Source organism: Microtus pennsylvanicus, chromosome 6 (assembly GCF_037038515.1).
Source record: "Microtus pennsylvanicus isolate mMicPen1 chromosome 6, mMicPen1.hap1, whole genome shotgun sequence".
Lineage (NCBI taxonomy): Eukaryota > Metazoa > Chordata > Mammalia > Rodentia > Cricetidae > Microtus > Microtus pennsylvanicus.
The window spans coordinates 38,101,441-38,121,011 of record NC_134584.1 but is presented as its reverse complement, the minus strand read 5'-3'; the positions used below and the strand labels follow the sequence as shown (position 1 = coordinate 38,121,011).

At 44.0% G+C, this 19,571-nt stretch overlaps 1 protein-coding gene and 1 pseudogene across 1 annotated transcript in view; one reads left to right on the top strand and one right to left on the bottom strand.

Moving 5' to 3' along the window:
* Positions 1 to 119: 119 nt before the first annotated feature.
* The window catches only part of Snx18 (sorting nexin 18), a 30,582-nt gene continuing 11,130 nt past the window's right edge, over positions 120 to 19,571 (bottom strand). The window contains exon 2 of the mRNA XM_075976047.1: positions 120 to 2,734. Coding sequence (XP_075832162.1) covers positions 2,481 to 2,734 — 254 coding nt within the window. The 3' untranslated portion in view covers positions 120 to 2,480. The remainder of the gene's footprint in view (positions 2,735 to 19,571) is intronic.
* Positions 7,455 to 8,034, top strand: LOC142852674 (ras-related protein Rab-2A pseudogene; annotated as a pseudogene).

Sequence of the window (19,571 nt, the reverse complement as noted above, 5' to 3'; positions counted from 1 at the left end):
ATAAACAACTCACTGCTTGTGATTAAAATAGCAAAACCAGGCTCAAGGGTGGACACCCTTGCGTTAGGCACAACTGCGTGTCAGAATTTCAAATTTTAGAAATAAAGACAAATGATGGCTCGAAGGGCATGATAGTTTATTTAAAAAACAAAAACAACAAAACAAAACAACGACAAAAAAAATGGTACCACACTGGTCATGGTGACCAGCATACACACAATGGCTTTTCTCTTGGGTATAAACATCGCAGTATTTTTAGATACTGAAATGTTTCAATAGGACCAAGAACGTTAAGAGAATAAGGATCTTGGACAAAATGGACGCTAGGAACTCTGCTGCTTTAACCCACAGAATTCACTGAAAGTCCCGTGAATCAGTGGCATTATGCTATGTGGTTAGGAAGGACAAAGGTTCTCTTAGAAGGAGGCAGCATGAACTTATATTTCTTTGTACTTTAATCTTTAGTTTTTATAATTTAAGCTATGTCCACCCTGGCTAAAGCACAATCATACAAGATACCTCAGGTAATTTCCTTGTTATTATTGCACAAGTTTAGTAATTTTACTCAAAAAAAAAAAATCAAACCACCGTCAAAACAAAAAGGCAAATAAATGTGACTTTCAAAACAACTGAAAAGCAGAGCTTGCTTGTTCAATACCAACGCAGACTTAAATTAAACGCTATCGTTATAACCTCCAAATTTCTTCAATAAAATTAATTTTTAAATATATATGGGCTTTCCTTATCTAACTGGACTTTGCAATCAACACTAGGAAGTCGCTTTTTAAGGGAGCACAGCTTCTGGCGACAGTCCCACGTGGCTGTAGTAAAGACAACGTGACGTGATGCCAAGTCTGGCTCTAAGTTCTGAAGTATAAGAATTTGACCAGAGGTCAAAATTATCATAGTCTGTTCTTAAAAATCCAACCCATATGAGGAGCGTAAATGCGCTGTGGAGTAACTATCCCAGGAGCCTTTCATGTAACTCTGGCTCACCCCCTTTGAGACTGGCCTCTGGCCTCCCATGTCACCATTTCAGTACCAGGGTTTCTGGGGTAGCGGAAGTGTAGTTCACAGGACAGCAGATGCAGGCACCTCAACCTTCAGTGACAGCTTTGACATCTGCAAACTCAAGAACCACATCACTTAACTCAACAACCACAAAGAACATGGAGATTTGGGCATTTCAAGCCAGAATCTCTTTGTGCTTTTTAAAAGAAGCTGCTTTTGAAACCTTTTGTTGTTGTTTTTGGGGTTTTTTTTTTTTTTTTTGGTATTTATAAGTCATTTGTAGTTCCCTTATAATAATAAAAGACTATACTCAAAATAATTTTTAAGGTTAAATGTCCTGGGGGGGCTTTATCAATATTCAGTTTTTAAAAACACAGTATAAATCAGTATTGTTTTTTTCTTCAGTACTGGAATAGTAGAAATTGTTTCTGGTCCCTCCTTAAGTCAACCAACAGTTCTCACTGTGCAGAACACTGAAATTTACAGACATCCCTGAAATTTTCTGATTAAGTAAACGAGTGAATCACAGTGGCGTCTCATTCAGTTAACAGTGTAGATCCGTTTAGAAACAGAACAAAAAGCTGAACATTGAAAGAAAATTTCAAGCTAAGAACAGAAGAAGACAGAAGGAAGCCTCCCAAGAACTAAGAGCGAGTATGCTGTCTCTCACTCGCTCTTTCTACACTGTCCCCCCACTGGTTGGACGACTCCTCCTCCACGCACTAGCGCATTTGCTGAAGTCCTCGCCCGGTCTGCAGGACCCTTGAGTCACGAGGCCATCCTCCGACGGCCTCTTCCCCATCCAAAGACAACATTGCATCTCACTCCTCTGTAACCGCCAGCATCTTAACTGTCTGGGCACTGATGGCCACTGATTCTCCCACCCGCCCCAAGAAACATGAGGTTCATCAGTTTGTCACCAACGCACCCGCCTTTCACTCTTCCCATCAGAAAAGTGGGGGCGTGGACAGGGGTGGGACAGAAATGAAAACAACCAGTCTAAAGGCACAAAGTCGCGTAGCTGCTCTAGTTGGAGTTTGTAAACAGAGAATAGGTTGAATGAAGGTCATCTCGATCTATGAGAATAAAAAGGCATCCACAAGCAGGCTTTTATCCAGCCAGCTTCTTTGAGACTCTTCATGGGTTCTGAGGTCTACAAAGTATACACTAATATACCCATACTTCAAAAAGCAATAAGGCAAATAGTATAATCATTATCCAAAAGTTACAATGGTAGTGTAGGCATACATAGTATAATTTAGTTACAAAGTGTGGTACTGTTTCTGCTACATAACCATATTAACTGTTTCTTTCCTACATAATTAGATATCCAGCCGGGTTTCAGGTGAACACAAAACCATCCTTGTACCACCACCTATAGTTGGCAATAGCTCTTTGAAAGCAGTTTTTACTCGGCTGTAGGAACTATCCTTGGACTGAAAACAAGTGCACAGCCCCATGTCCAGCCATTAGACGCTGTCGTATTTGTGAAGAGCTTCTTCCAACTTCTGGGTCACTTTTTGGAAAAATATTATTTGTTGTTGTAAAAAATGCTGCATCTGTGATTTAAAGTCTCTCACTCGAATTTGATGGAAGTGATGGATCTCGGCCAACGTGGCGAAAGAAATAGTGTTACAGCGGTCTTGAATGCCGTCAGCTTTCTGGACCTCCATCTTCCCTTCTTCCACGTGTCGCCTACTCTCCTTTACTTTGGTAAGAGCTCCTGCGGTCAAAGAGAGCAATAATTAAAATAGGTATATGCCCAGCCCAATGGCAGAGCTAAGTATCACTCAGGGACTTAGGTACTGTTGGTACTTGTCTAAACTACTTCAATGACCTTCGAATTCAAAATGGTGACTCTAACTACCAACTTAAAAAATAGTCTGATTTCTGAACGCTATACCACGGCTCCAACTCCACTTATTCAACCAATGTCTTCTCTCTTAATAATACCTGTGGAATAACACCCAAGACCTCACATATACCAACCAGGCAAGTGCTCTCCCACTGAGCACCGCTGTGTCCTCCCACCCTGCTTCAGCACTAGACAAAAATGGGAAATGAAAAACCGCCAACAGCAAGTTGTATGCAGAGAAATGCATGTCTGTGGGGGAATGTCCTTTCCCACACATTTTTCATGTATTCATTCTAAATAAGATCTTTGATTGACATGGGCAGAGTCACAGAGCAGCAGGGGCAGACATCCATGCCTGAATCATTTTGCCCTGTCATGGGCATCATTCCGCCCTGCCACCGAGAAAAGGATGTCCTGCAAGGCCAAGGGGCAACCACATGGTTTCAAGACTACCCCTGCCAAGCTAAGGGAAGTATCAGACCTTCAATGTTTTTCCTAGCCCGGTAGCATTAATATTAGCCAGCTCTATATTACTTTTGTTTGGTTTTTTGAGACAGGGTGGTCTCACCATAAACTCCTACCTAGCTCAGAACTCCCTCTGTAGACTGGGGTAGGGGGAGTGTGATCTCACAGAGATAGCTCTGCCTCTACCCGAGTGCTGGGATTAAACATTGCCTGGCCCTGCCTGCTTTATATTAAAAAAATTTGCACCCACTCTCATGCCTTCTGTAATATAGTGTGTTTGTTATTTTTGTAAGGTTTTCCATTTACATAAAGAAACAAAAGACCAGGAACATTGAGAGGCAACACTCTAGAAAATAATATTTCAAGAAACAATCAAAGATATAAAAACCCATGTTTTAAAATGACAGAGAGAGAAGAAAGAGAGAGAGAGAGATGTCTTGGTTATTTGACTGTTTTCTTCATTCAATTTCAATCCAAGGTATCTCTGGAAGCCACAGTCCACGGTTCAAACGAACTGAGCCGCTTCCAGTCTGTACAGCCCATGCTGCTCAGGTGCGGAGGCAGGGGACTGCAGTTGCTGTCTCACTGTAATGTTCTTCTGCCTCTTCAGCAGTGAAAGACTGAGGCATGGCCCAAGAGGACACAAGTGTCCCCTCAGCTGAAGTCTAAGGAACTTAGAGGCTTCCAAGTGTGTATGTACAAGGGGCCAAGGAAAAAGTCAAGACTGAGTTCTCTCCCACGTGTGACTCTTCTACGTGGTAAAGGGGTTGTTATATTTGCAGCCCACGTAAGGGCTCTAATTCACTAAGGAATACTGATGGAGAGCTTAGCAAGCTTAACAAGCTGGCTTGGTGGATGGAGCAGGCAGAATCAAACAGTGAACTCTGGCCCCACCCTCTTCAGCTCACCAGGAAGCCATGTGAAGCACACTCAGGACAGATGTACCAGCCAGACACAGGGAAGCAATACCATGAAGGGTAGAATTCTGCATGGGAGTTGGATGTGTCTGCCCACAGGTAGTATGAATTATGTCATGACAGAAAATGCCGCAAGGGCCAGCTACAGGCCATGTGCTCTACTAAAGGTAGTGGGGGTACAGGAAAGGGCTAGATTAGAAATAGATGGTCAGTAAACGGTCACTGGAAAAAACAATAGTCCTGATATATCTAGGTACCACGCACACAGTCTCTAACCTTGCCACAACTTACAGCAGATACTATTCTTACTTGAAGAACGCAGACGTTAGAGTTGCTCGTCATGTGAGCTTACAGTCACCAGACAGCCCTGTGAGAGGCTGAGGAGGGATCGGAATGTGTAATTGATTTCAAAACAAACACCACAACTACACAGCAAAGGAACAGGTGCCTGGACAGGCAAGAAGAGAGGGCTTAGGGCAGGCTGTCCTGCCTGCAGGTCAGTCAGTGCTTCCGTCCTGGCCACAGATGTGTCTCCTTTCTCACTTTCCTCATTGTAGCTGTCGGGGTGGGGATGGGGGAGAGAAAGAATACGAAGTGTGTATGTGAGTGTGGTGTACACATGGCAAATGCACACATGTGCAGACTCCAGGAGGATGTGGGGGCGCCCTGGTCTCTCATTCTCCACTTTACTGTATCTCACAGAATTTGGAGCCAGGCTCGAGGCTGGCAAGCCCAGTGACCCTCCTCTCCTCTCTCAGACTACCGGGATTATCATCAGGTGAAGCCACACCAGCTCTGTGATGTGGATGCTGAGGCCCAAACTCAGCATCTCATGCTTACCAGCAAGCACTCTTACACAAAGAACCAGCCCTCTGTCAGTCCCCTGGCTTTTGTAAACCATGTAATTTAAAAGGCATTCTGAATGAAACTATTTGTTTACATTTGAAATTTTTCCTTTTACTGGTCTAATTCAATTAACTAATTGAAACTGTAAAACCTTTTGTACTTAAAGATGTATGACGTTCTTATCTTAAATACTGAAAAAGCACACACTGTAGTATTTGAAAGTCTAAAAACAAACTCAGACTAAGGAGGGAGTTCCCTGTTTTTGTTTTTTCTTTTTTTCTTTTTTCTCTATCTACTCAGATGCTATTTGGAAGATGGCATAAATTGTTGTAGGCGTTTTAAAGAGTTCTACAACAGCCCGGAATGGAGTATAACGAAGGTTTATTTATTTGGGGAGAAAACTCACAGTAAGGGTAGTGACCTGTGGTCCTCTGTGTGAACTGGAAGCTGAAAGCTGGACCCAGCAGAAAAGGGGCTGCTCATGCTTTTTGTCTGTGCTCATGGTACCTCCCATAATACCCGAAATGGGCTGGTATCTAAAAGGCTCTTGGCTGAGGGAGTTCCCATAATACCTCCCTCTTTTGTCTAAATAAGAAGGTTCTAAGCCTAATACAAAACTCTATACAATAAGAACAGGGAAAAGAAGAGGCAAAAGCATACGTAAATATTAGAATTACAACGAGCATGAACAACATCAAGTGAGAGACATAGCTAAATGTCCAGTCTAAGGTAATTAGCAAAGAGCACAGATTATTTCATTAGTCCTGAGTCTTATATTAAAAATGTCTTGGCTAAGTCATGAGAGGAAAGTAGCTATGACTATCTAGCCTTCAACTCCATCAAAGACCTAAGTTATTTAAATGCCTGAGTTATTTAAATGCCATATTCTACAGTTCTTTGGCGTGTTTGAATATTACCTATGTGGAATGCAATCTCTATGTATCTAGAGAACCTCACTAGTCTAACTATACATATGACAAACATGGGTGACTATTGACCTGAAATTCTTTTTTGTTGAGTTATTGTTGTTTTGTTTGTTTGTTTGTTTTTCAAGACAGGATTTCTTTGTAGCTTTGGAGCCTGTCCTGGAACTACCTCTTGTAGACTGGACTGGCCTCGAACTCACAGATTCTTAATACCTATATAGCTTAAAGACTAAGTCTTCACATTCTAAAATTAAGCAATCTTTAAACAAATGTGCAGCAAATGAGGACAAGTACCACAAAATGTTAACAATATATATAAGTATCTTGATCAGAGGTAGAAATGTATAATGCAATATGAAAATATATCTTAAATTTGCATCAATATACAAAATATCTTAAGCAGAGGTAGAAGCATTCATGCATAAAATATGACAGAATAACTTTGCCTAGGTGTACAAATATTGTAAACAGAAATAGGAGCATATTCAATATAACAAATACAATTTGAATTTGTATCAATATACAAGAATCTATACCAATACAAATTGTCTATAAGTAATAATTCACAAGTAGATATATTAATTTACCTATTATCCCATCCCATCCATTCCCGTTTTTGTCCCCAAAAGAGATCTGTGAGTCTACTTCATTTCCACCCCCAATCTATATAACTTATAACCAATCCCTAACAGATGATAATTGTCCCTAACCCTGAGGACAAATGTTGTTGGGAGAGGGGACATTGTTTTTTAGAATTACTTCCAGCTGTCATGGGGGAGATGTTATTTCTATGGCATCCTGTAAAAACTAAAATAATGGCTAAATTTCCAGATTACTGTCTGGTAAAATTACAGATAGTCTCTCAGTAGTCGGTAGGGTTTTTTTGAAGTTCTTATTTGAAGTTCTGGCCAGAATGTAAAAGGCGCACCATCTCAGCTAACTAAGTTGGAAACATCTTGAGCACTTTGTAGCCCAAAACCAATCTTAGAGTGGTGCTATCAGCATGATGGTATCATATGAACCAGGTGGAAACACTGTGGGGCCCCATCTTCTTCCCAGAGACTTCAGAGATTACTGTTGGAAAATTTATTTTTCACTGTCGAAATCTAAAACATTCAAAATGGAAAAAAATTAACTTCTATAGACATGTATTCCAAGGGACTATAGAGACAAAAATAGATTTGTGGAGAAGTAAAATTTTTGAAAGCTTTTTTGAAAGAATTTTTGCTGGCTTTGACGGTGGGCGAGGCCTGGGTTCGTGGTCGAGTGGCATGGAGGAGGTGCACAGTGGGAGGAGGAGCTATGAGCCTGGCACGGAGCGGGCCGCGGCCATGGCGTACACCATCATTGGTAACACAGGTGTTGGTAAATCGTGCTTCTTGCTACAGTTTACATACAAGGTTTTAGCCAGTGCATGACCTGACAACTGGTGTTGAGTTTGGTGCTTGAATGATAATACTTGACAGGACACAGACAAAACTCCAGATCTGGGGTACAGCAGGGCAGGACCTTTCGCTCTATCACAGGTCATATTACAGAGGTGCAGCGGGGATTTTACTAGTGTAAGATATCACAATGAGAGATGTTCAACCACTTGACAACCTGGTTAGAAGACGCCCGTCAGCATTCCAATTCCAATATGGTTATCATGCTTATTGCAAATAAAAGTGACTTAGACTCAAGGAGAGACGAGAAAGAAGAAAAAGGCGAATTTCTTGCATTAGAACATGGACTTATCTTCAGGGAAACTTCTTCCAATGTGGAAGAGGCATTTATTAACACGGTAAGAGAAATTTATGAAAAAATTCAAGAAGGGGTCTTTGACATTAATAATGAGGCAAATGGCATTAATATTGGCCCTCAGCATGCTGTTACCAATGAAACGAACACGGGCAACCGAGGGGGAGAGCAGGCGCGGGGGGCGGGGGGGGGGGCTGCTGTTCAGTCATTATTACCGGCTAGCTGCCCGGTGGAACCACACATTCTGTTCCCCTCTTTCCTCGTGCCCAGCTAAGACACGGAACTATCTGAAATGGTTTTATGTCACAGGGACTTTAATCCTTAAGATTCTTGTATAACTTTGAATAAATGGTTAACGTTCATTATAAAAGACAGATTTTGGAGACTGTATTTATACCTATTTGCATTTGATTTCTAGGTCAATTGATATGATTATTTTTGTTAAATGTTGTCTTGTGTCCTTAACTACGAGCTGAATTGTATTGAACACTACAAAGCCACTGAGAGTATTTTAATCATTTTGTGTAATTAGGTTTCCACACCTGTGGTTACCTAATGTTTAATACGATAGGACTGTCCTCAGAAGGTCTGTCAATTTTCAAGAATATAAAGAAAGACAAAAGGACTCTTTGAATTCTGTATTTTTCATTTGCTTTCTGTATGTATAGTTTAATAACCTGCTTGGGTGTGATTTGCCAAGCTTGAAGTCTAATGCATTTGCATAAACCCTGCACTATTCAGCGCTTGAAGCTACAGAAGCATTGCTTGGACACTGACTTGAAGCTACAGAAGCATTGCTTGGACACTGACTTGCAAACTTTTTGACATCGCTAATGAGCATGTTCATGTTTTCTTGTCACTAGTCCAAGAAGAATAAGCTTATGTGTATTACTAAAGGCTGTGTGTGTGCTAACCTGTTTTAACACCAAAAGCTTGCTATTTGTCCACAATTTCTTGAGACCGCTTCACAGAAAGATTTGTTTGCCTTAATGAGTGCTGTTGGGTACAAACACGGTTGGGATGGGTGGGAAGGGAGGAAGTGGAAATCCCAACACTAAGCGACTCCAAGAGTGAGCCCACCGATAGGGCATGCCTTGCCCTTTAACTTCCCTTAGACACATCGTGTTCCCTTCCACTCACTCGATTTCTAAGGATATATTTCATGCAGGACAAACAGTTTGTCAGCCTTGATGGACAGTGACTTCAGTGGCAACCTATCTATAATCTTTCAACTATGGTAAGCTTACTATCTGTTCTGAGGGGATGTGATGAAAATAAATCTACCAGACAGAAAATCCTGGTAAAGGAGAGAAGCTTTAGTCGTTTACTCGTGGTGGTGGTTTTATCCTTTCTTCTTCTCCCTTGGCCTAGAATGAGATTGCTACAGCAAAATAAAACGCTATGTAATTCTAAAAAGTAAAGGGAGATATGATATAGAGATGAATACTCTGCATTGATATGGATCTTGGACTATTGATACAAAGTTAAGGTCAATTTTATTACACTTTGTATATGTATTTCTGCTCTTGTTTAAGGCACCGTGTTCGTGCAGTTCATCTAAAAATGCAATGTGTAGTTAAGAAATACAGATTAATAGTCATCTATAATAATCAAATTTTTAATTATGTTAGTTAGGTTTTCTAGATATAGAGATATATTTCAGCTAGATAGATAATCTTCAACCCTTCAAAGACCTACAGAATATGGCATTTAAAATGTTTTAAGAACTTTTCTCAACAGTGAGACATGTCTGCTTCTGGCACCGCCAATTACTTCAGAGAGGTTCATGGGCACTGAAGAAACTCGTTATGGAATTTACCTTCAATGTGACAAGGCTAGCCATTTGGGCAAGAAACTGCTTTTGCCTGCACTGCTTGATGGTCAGCTGTATAAACTGGACATGTAAGACCCGCAGAAAAATGACCACTGAACTTGTCTAAAGGAGATAGGACAGTTCTTAAGGGTCCTTGCTTCAAGCAAGAGTCTGCCAGACATTCTGCAGGACACAGAAGAAAGTGACTGACAAACTAACAATATAGGCAGAACTGCCTTTCAAATTTCCTGCTTCATGGAAAAGTCTGCCAGACACTATGGGCCTGTGGGCTGAAGATGGGTGCCCCAAGGTACAGAGCTATGGCTGACAGTCCAGGCAGTGAGAGGTCTCTGTAAATTCTAGAGCTTTGGAAATTGGTTACAATGTACTTCTTGTTTATTTAGGTAATATATCTTTCTGGGGTCTTTTATGAAGTTAAAGTCAGATAGTTATAGCTTTCCTTAGTTATGATAAAAAATAAATTAGATATGAAGTTTTAGACTCACAAAGAAATATTGTAACTGTAATTCTTGCTTGATACTTGTTTTGTTATATGTAATTTTATGTTAAGGTTAAAACCTTCCTTTTATTTAGACAGAAAAGAAGGAGATATTGTGGGATTTCCCTCTGTATGTTATGAATATGTTTTATTAGCATTGGTTAATAAAGAAGCTGCTTTGGCTTATGGCAGGGCAGATTATAGGTAAATGGGAAAACTAAAGTGAATGCAGGGAGAAAGAAGGTGGAGTCAGGCAGACTCCAGGAGAAAGATGCCAGAATCTACCAGTAAGCCACAGCCTCGTGGTGGATACACAGATTAATAGAAATGTGTTAATTTCACTCTGTGAGTTCGAGACCAGCCTGGTCTACAGAGCTAGTTCCAGGACAGGCTCCAAAGCCATAGAGAAACCCTGTCTCGAAATACCAAAAAAAAAAAAAAAAAAAAGAAAAAAAGAAATGGGTTAATTTAAGATGTAAGAGCGAGCTAGGAATATGCCTGAGCTGTTTGCCAAACAGTGTTGTAATTAATATAGTTTTTGTGTAGTTATTTGGGTCTGGGTGGCCGGGAAATGAAAGAGTAGTGTCCGTTATAAATTGCTAACTCCAATCCAAAATATTAACACATAGCTGCTTTAGAATTGTATGGGTTTATCTGAAAGGTAAACAGGAACATTCTGGCAAATAAAAAAAAGTCACTATTGTAAATTAAAGAGAACCAGACAGAGCATTTGGAAGACGAATGCCAAGAGCCAATTCTACTCGGACTTTCAGTGTGGCCCACTTAACAGGAGTCAAGTTTGCTGGTCTAGCATGTCAAGACGGCAACAAGGCAGATGACCAGGAGGTGTGTCTATGAAAACTGTCTCCTGTGTAAGGCTCAATCCTTTCCCGAGGTAAGAGCACACAAACAGTACGTGAAGGTATTAAAGGCAAACTGTGACTGTGCAAACAAAAAGACCAGTGAGTGCGCTGTGCAGTCAGGGGGGTCACCCCTCGGCGGTTGAAGCAGAATTGTATATTCCAGGCCACTTGGGCTACACAGGAAGACCCTGTCTCAACCTGCACCCCTGTCACTCATGGTGTGGAGCGAATCTTGTGAAATGACCTCTTTTAAATGAAATATAGCGAACTCAATTTCTCCTAGAGAAATAAAACAAACCAATAGCGATAAATTAAAAAACTAAATGAAAGAGAACCAACCACACAGCCTCTGGGTAGGACCAGCAGCCTACCAAGTTCAGAATCCTAACTTCAGGGGCCTTCCATATCTGATGCAACATAAAAGTTTCTTTTTCATAAAAACTAAATTTTTCTTCTTAGCACAAGAAGGCCATTAATTTTTTTCTTTTTAACAACCTCTAACAGACAGAGAGCTGGTATGTTTCCCACCCCAGGAACAAGATTAATTATTACAAAAGCTAATTTTCTATCTCAGACTGAGAGTGAACAGAACACTGACAGATTTAAACAAGCCACGCCACACTTCTGAGGGTCCAGAAGCTTCACTCTGCCCCACCTCCACTCTCTGAGCTCAGTGTCTGAGTTCTCGGCAGAGCAAATAAAAACCACATTTTCCCCGAAGGCAATGCTCTAACAACCTCAGCGGTAAGTACGCAGTGTGACCCAGGCTAGAACTTGGGCTGTTACAAATCGCTCATTCCCACAGCTGACAGCTCTGGAGCCGGAAATCATCTGTGCGGCTCCTGACACTTCGCACGTTTCGTGTTTAACACGCTGAAGATCAAACAAAAAGCAGTGTTTACAAAATTCCCAGGCAAACCTAGCTTGTGAGAATGAGGAACTGGAGAGGGAAACGGGGCCGGAGTCAGATCAATGCAGGCTTGCTTGTTCTACAGACATTTTCAACGTGCTTTGTAGGGCTTCGGGGACAACTGCAGAGGTGCACACAACGCAGCCAGCTGCAGTGCCCAAGTGGAGCATGGCAGCCACACTGCAGCACTTTCTCCAACCCCGGGAGACAATAAATAGAAGCTAAAAACACTGCCCAGACACATTTCCATCAGAGAATCAATGGGGAGACGGGCGAAGGTTCATTTAGCAGGGACCTGGCCCCTCGCAAACGCATTATCACCATGTTGCTTTCAGAACCAAACAGGGAGATGAAAGAATGGGGCAAGAAATTACGTGGCGAGGTCTAAGGTCAAGAGAGCACTACGAAATAAAAGAGTCCCATGATGCCCATGATTAGGGTGATAGTTCCTAAATGAAAGAAAGGAACATACAGGTCAGACAAAAATACTGGCTTGAAAGAAGTACTAGTAGTCAAGATACACATGAGATAATTCTTAGTTATCAGGAAAACATAACTAACTACCTAATCCAACTACAATGAGATTCCATCTGACCATGGTCAGAATGCGTGCCATCAACTTTGAACAAACAAACAAAAGCAAAGCCAGAGAAAAGTGAACGCTGAGAGCACTTGCTTTTTGGAAGCAGTTTACACAGTGCAGGTGGGAACATAGATTAACACAGCCACTGTGGGAAATCAGTGTGCAGGGTCCTCAAAAAATTAAAAAAGAACTACCATGATTCACCTACAGCATTTCTGGGTGTAGACCAAAGGAATCTTAAGTCAGCATGCAATAGACACCTTCATCCCATAATTACGACAGTGTTAATCACAACAGCCAAACTCTGGAATCAGCCTGAGCCAATGCCGCAGGTGTACAAAATGGAGTATTACTCTGTCAGAAAGAAGTATAAATTGCGGCTGCAGAGATGGCTCAAATCAGGGAGGTGCTTGCCATGCAAGCATGCAAAACTGATCCCAATTCCTGGTCCCCACTAAAAGCTATATAGGGGAGTACTCTTGTAACATGCCCCAGACACTGCTGGCCCAGAGAGGCAGAAGCAGGAGGGTCTCTGGGGCCAACTCTGGGCTTGTTGCTAGAGCAATCTGGCTCCAGATTCAGTGAGAGATCTAACAGAGGGGCACACTGCACACACACACCGACAGGTACACACAGGAGAACTGCAGAATGGTGTCAGCTGCAGAAAAATGTCACGCTACATGAGCTATAACACTCAGACAGTACCACATTTCTCTCAACTCAACCTAGATTTTCTTTAGAAGACAGGACAGCAGAAGGGGACTATTGGGGAGGAAGGAAAGGGGATGGGGGGGATGAAGGAGACATGAGGGTGGGGCTACGGCTCAAAGCACATTCCAAACCTGCATGAAATTTCCTAAGGAAAGCCACTGCTTCCATCCAGTGAATTCGTGCTGATAAATAAAATGGCTAAGTGACTGCCGGTTACAGCTTCTAAGGGGGCTCTACTGGGCTAGCAGAGAGACACGAGCAAGCGAAGTGCTCATTTTAAAGGGGTCTACAACGGAGTGTGGTGCGTTCTTCAGAAGTATGGGGAACACGCCCGACTCAGAGGGAGGTGATGCAAAGCAGCACAGTCTCCTGAGTCACCCACAGGAAACCAGCTCCTGACCTGTACTCCAAGCACAGGAAGGGGCCTGAAGGGAGACGGACACTTAGGCAACATCCCCCAAAGGCAGAAGTAGCACAGGCTGTCCCAGAGCCCTTAGCACATTCTACCTAATGGTTCCTTCCTGTGAGCTCTGTGGTAGCGTATGGCATGACATACTGAAAAGCTTACATATTGAGAGGGACGGTTCTGGTGGGTGCTTGGTTGACTTATTAAATTAGTTTGGCAAATTATATGGAGCCCTCAATAGGACCAAAAGTTCACTTGGCTAAAACTGTATTTCTAAAGGAGTGGCAGGAGCCCTGAGGCCCGGGCTTCCACAGACCGACTTCACCCCATCACTCCAGGCCTGACAGACTCTGAGGAAGCTGAACTGTGGCTCAGGCCCAGGAAAGCAGGGCACAGCTGGTGCCAGGTTCCCCTATTATCTGAAACAGAAGCTTGAGAGAGTTCATGGTATAATTCTAAAATCTTCCAAGAAGGAAGAGGTTGTCACTTGTCCAAAATGTCCCAGGGCTATTTGTTTCAAAGAAGCCACCATTCCCACCTGTGGGCCGGCCTGGCCCTTTCCACTCTAAGACGAGGCAGGTGTCTGCAGGAGGCTGCCAACAGCTTTGCGGGCATCCACAGGTAAGATTCACATCTTAGGAGTCTCAAGTTGGCATGCAGGAACTTGGAAGCAGAAGCAGGAAGCCTGCTGTGAGCTCAAGGACACATGAGCACATTCGTGAATTCCAGACCAGCCTAGGCTACCCAGACCAAACAGTTTGAAAAACCAAAAGGACTCCTTCCACTTTTGGAGAGTTAAGAGGAACTAAACCAATGTTTTTTTAATCTCCTGAACTCCAATGCCGACTCTATAACTGCAAATTTCAGCAAGGTTCATTCTCAAACCTACTCCCATCGACCCACCCCTGGAAGAAACTTTGTGTCTGCTTCCAACTCCAAAATCAGTTCCACAGACACCCAAGGCCCAATTCACTTCTGCCCCGCTCCCTCCCTACCTTTGTGTGTGTTTGTGAGTGTGTGTGTGTGTGTGTGTGTGTGTGTGTGTGTGTGTGTGTACACCAGGGTAAGCAGGCTGTAAAGTCTTACAAGCCGCTCTGGCGGAAAAGAGCAAAGCCAGAGAGAACCAACTCTCTGCTTGTAATTTGCATGCACGCCTTTATCAGGAGCATGTTATTCATGTTTGAAATGAATACAAAATGAAAGGATTTAATTATTAACAAAGTTCATTAATATCATTACATTAGATCCAAATTTTATAAATGAATAACGATCAAGGAAGTCAGCACCACTTGACTGAGCACCGCGCTACTGATGTACCATGTCATTAAATTATTTCTCAGTAAGAAGCTAGCGCTTACCAAGCATTTCCACGTTACTGCCTTTGCAGAGAGACCTTGTGCGCTCTGCAGTGCGGGTCCTAGCCCACAGTGACAACCACGGCCGCCAGCTGAACTAAGTCAACAAGTGGCTGTGCCCGCTCCACAGGGACAGCCAACTTTCCTGGCACCAACTGACCCACAAAAGAAACAGGAAAAACCCAGCTTCACAGGCTCTATCCTGCCTCAGGAGTTGCCCCGACTCTGTTTGACGAGTTGCTGGGGCTGATACAGGGCTCCCTCTTTATGCCCCGACCCCAATTCTCTCTCTGCCTTCCCACCCTCATCCAAAAGTCTTCTCAGTCGGTTTTGTCCTTCTAAATCCACTTACACAAAAGGCCCAGTCACTAAGCAACAGGGATCCAAAGGCTATGGTTTTTTTTCCCTTCAAAGAAAGAAAGGGAGGGGTGGTTAAAAAAAAAAGTCATTTGATTTTGAAATCATGAATGTGCCAAAAACATAAAGTCGATTTTTTGATCTTCCTATGGACTTTCTCGGAAGGGGCACAGGGACAGAAGTCTGGACGGGTGGCCAGTTTATTTCCATTCCCGGGCGCTACCAAAGTTGAAAGAGAATGCTAATTTCGTCAAGGTGACCTACTTCCTTACCCTCCCTACGATCCCCACACCCTAGCAGCCTCCTCCACTCCCGCAACCTTTCCCACCCCTTTCCTTCCTCCCTTTGGGCGTCCACCCACTCGGTACACTTTCCCTCTGCTCCAGTATTTACATACCAAAACAAAGGCCCTGACGGGCTAACAGAGCAGGGATGGTCATAGTCACACAGGGCATCAAGGGCACCTGTTCTGTGCTACCCCCTCTTGTAGGCTGCATGCTTTTCTTCTCCTCAACCCCCACAGGAAGTAAAGAGCAACCAAACTTCAAAGCTTGTAAGGCGAAGCTTTAGGAACTGAATGACAGTGCAGCTGATAGCTGGCAGCCTATGAACCTGGGCCCAGGGGGGGACTCCCTTGCCCACATCTCATGCAGGAGCAGCCCCAAGGGGCCTCAAGAATTCCATTCATTCAAGTCCTAGTAGGTTCTGAGTACAGTCCCTGCTTCTGTGTTGGAGACCACAGTCTACTAGGTAGCCCTGACTATCCTTGAACTCACGACCCCCTAAACTCAGCCTCTCAAGGTTCCAGGATTACTAAACCCGGCCCCCAACCACGTTATTGAAGGGCTTAAATGCTACTAAAGTACTACCAAACTTCCAAGGTAAATTCATTTGAGTTCCCTTTCAGCTCACAACTGCACTAAATGACGAGATGTCTGGAGCTATTTTAAGAGAGCTGAGACAAGAAGAATAAGTGGCAGAAAAAAAAAAAACCCTGGCTGCTTGTTAATGGGGGAACAACAGAAAAAAGAATTCTTTAAAGAATCTATTCTCAGTCGGGCGGTGGTGACGGACGCCTTTAAGCCCAGCACTCCGGAGGCAGATGGTGTCTGTGAGTTCGAGGAGGCCAGCCTGGCCTACAAGAGCTAGTTCCAGGGCAGCCTCCAAGCTAACCCTGTCCCAAATAAATAAATAGAAGAATCCATTCTCTAAGCTTGTTCTTGGTAAAAAGCCTTTGCTATATCCCGAGGAATCAGCACTATTGCAGTCACCGAAGGTCCACCAGCGGATGGACAGCCAGTATGGACCAGGGCATCAAGCTGACCTACACCCACTAAAAGATGTTCAGTTTGCCTTGCTCCCCAAATGAAGCCTCAAGCAGCGGCACCAGAGCTTGACAGGGGCCACCAGCGGGCTGGGCGCTGAGAGCTCGGAGCCAAGGCCTTCCAGGAGGCTGGGCTGTGAATTCGTCCAAGAGGGCTGCATTAACCCGAGGCCACAAAAATAGTTCCAGAGTATGTATTTTTTGCTGCTTGTTTACAACAAACACAATGGCTGGAATCTCAGAAAGGTTCTTACGATGCCCCAGCTCCCAAGACATCCTAAACCTGGGTGACACCTGGCTCAATGGGGAGCCACACTCAGCAAGCAAAGCCCTGTGGTTGATCTGCATGACCAAGGGGGAGATTTAGAATCTGGGCGACAAAAGTAGATCCAAGACATTCAGTAAGGACTCTATACACCCTGAGGTCAGAAGAGTGGGGTGAGGGGAAGTGCTGAATAGCCTCCACCTCAACATATACACAGAGACTCTAAAATCTGGGCATAAAAGAAAGACAAAACAAGTATTATTCCTTTTCTTAAATATTTTCTGGCCATAAAATTCCACTAAGCAGGGTCAGTAAGCGGCCAGCACTTGCATTTAGCAGACCCTCCACAACCCACCCCAGGAGTCAGAGAGGAGGGGACCTGGAAAGAACTTATAATTGGAATAAAATCTTGGTTTCTTTTGTTCTGGGAAGATAAAATGGAGACTTGGGCTAAAATCAAATCTACACAAGCTGCTAAACAGAGAAGACCCACCCACGGGGCAGGACCAGGCTTGGTCTAGTGCCAAGCGGCACCAGAGCTTGACAGGGGCCACCAGCAGGCTGGGCGCTGAGAGCTCGGAGCCAAGGCCTTCCAGGAGGCTGGGCTGTGAATTCGTCCAAGAGGGCTGCATTAACCAGAGGCCACAAAAATAGTTCCAGAGTATGTATTTTTTGCTGTCTAGTATTTTCCCTGAAATGGATCCCATCATGCAAGGAAGGCACCTCAGGCCTTCTCATATTTCTTTCACTGTGCCCACGCTGTGAGGGCTGCTGCATCCCACCCTGTGAGCACCAAGTTTTAGGGGCAGCTCTTACATCGCCGTCTTAAACAGAAACCCCTTCACCCCCGTGGCTTCCCTGCTTCCCCGTGCTGGCAGGGATCAGGAGTCTACCGGCTTTATTCTTTACTCTGGCACGTCTGAACTTCCTTGGGTAGGAGCAGAGAACAACCAACCAACCGGAGACAAAACACAAGACCTAGAAAATACCAAGTTTAAAGATGTACTCAGAGACGGGCCAGGTTGTTATCTAGATTGGTTAAGAGTATCCTAGTGTGTAGAGCAGGGATTGAGTTCCCTGGGACATAAAGGCACCCGCTACCCCCGCCCTGGAAGACCTTTGTCAGCTATGCTGCCAGGATGCAAGAGGAGGGGCTTCTCTATTGATTTCTTTTACCAGGGCTTCCCTTTACCTTTGCAGATCAGAAGGAACTTAAGCTTTTCCTTTCATTAAAACAAGGGGCCACAGGGGTGCGTGCCTGTGCAGCACTTAGGCTGAGACAGGAAGGAGTACAGAAACCCAGGGCAAATCTGGGTTTCAGATGGAGACCTGCCTAAAGACGCAGAGCGAGGCCTGGAGGGCAGGCTTTCCTACAATTCCTTTCAGCCCTGCTCCTGTCTCCTTATCATGCCCCTCCTCGCCGCTGTGTATTTCTATTAGAGGCCTCACCCAAACATAACACCCAGGGGTAACACTAAGCCCCTCCAGACACCCAGCACCGTGCCAAGTGCTGCCACGCTAGCTAGCAGGCATCTCAAGTTCAGCCGCTCCTTTCCAGAGCCGCAGCCAGTGTCCTACTCCATAGCCTCGTCTCTGAACATGGGGCGTACAGTCAATACCAGGGAGGATGCAGAAACCTCAGGCTTCCACTTCCATAGCTCAGTCCCCACCTGGAAAGTGGCAAAAAAGAGAAGGGTGGCTACCTCAAAAGCTCCCATGAGGTTTAACCACATACGGCATATATAAGTATATGAAAGTGTCGTGCCTAGTACGTGGTAAAAAGCCTTCAAAATATGCTAGCTACTCTGAAAATGATCAAGATGTCACTGTTTAGCTGAAAACCTTTACCAGATGCTGTCAACAGACTCTTTCCTAGCAAATATTCTTGTAGTGACGCACACCAGTCTCCAGATGAAAGATGAATTCAAATGTTGCCCTGGCTTGTCAGCTGTGCAACCTAGGACACGCCCAGCTTCTCAGCCTCAGTTGTGAGGATCACCATGGGGAGATGATACCCTCTTGGGGGAGGTTAACTAACTACACTGGATTGAAGAGCATCACCCCATTCCTTATCCACCGGGAAACAGTCTTCGCACATACGTGTCATTAGTGAGGTGGTGTCAGATGTAAGGCCACACTGGGCAGAGCAGGCAAGAAAGAAGGGAGCAGAGCCAGATGGCCGGTCACCCAGTTACACACAGCCATGCCACAATGGGTCCAGACTGATGACCTGTAGCCAAGGCACTCTGAGGAAGGCCAGCAACCAGGAATGGAAGAGATCTCCATGGAAGTGTAGACAGAAGTTTCTGTCCAGCCTGGTCCCACAGCCGTTCAGTCCCAAAGAAACACACAGAGGCTTACATTAATTATAAACTATTAGCCCAGGCTTATTATTAACTAGCTCTTACAACTTAAATTAACCTGTAATTCTTATCTCTGTTTATCCACGTGGCTTTGTACCTTTTCTCAGTACAGTATTTTCATCTTCCTTCCTCTTTGTCTGGATGGCTGCTAAGTCTCTGTCTTTCCTCTTCCCAGCATTCTCTTGTCTGGTTGCCCCGCCTATACTTCCTGCCTGGCTACTGGCCAATCAGCATCTTATTAAACTAAAACACAAGTGACAAATCTTTACAGTGTACAAGAGCACTATCTCACAGCTTGGAAGAGCAATGGTTCTGCCAACACCTTCATTTCAGACAGCAGAACTGTAACGGAGCACATGCCA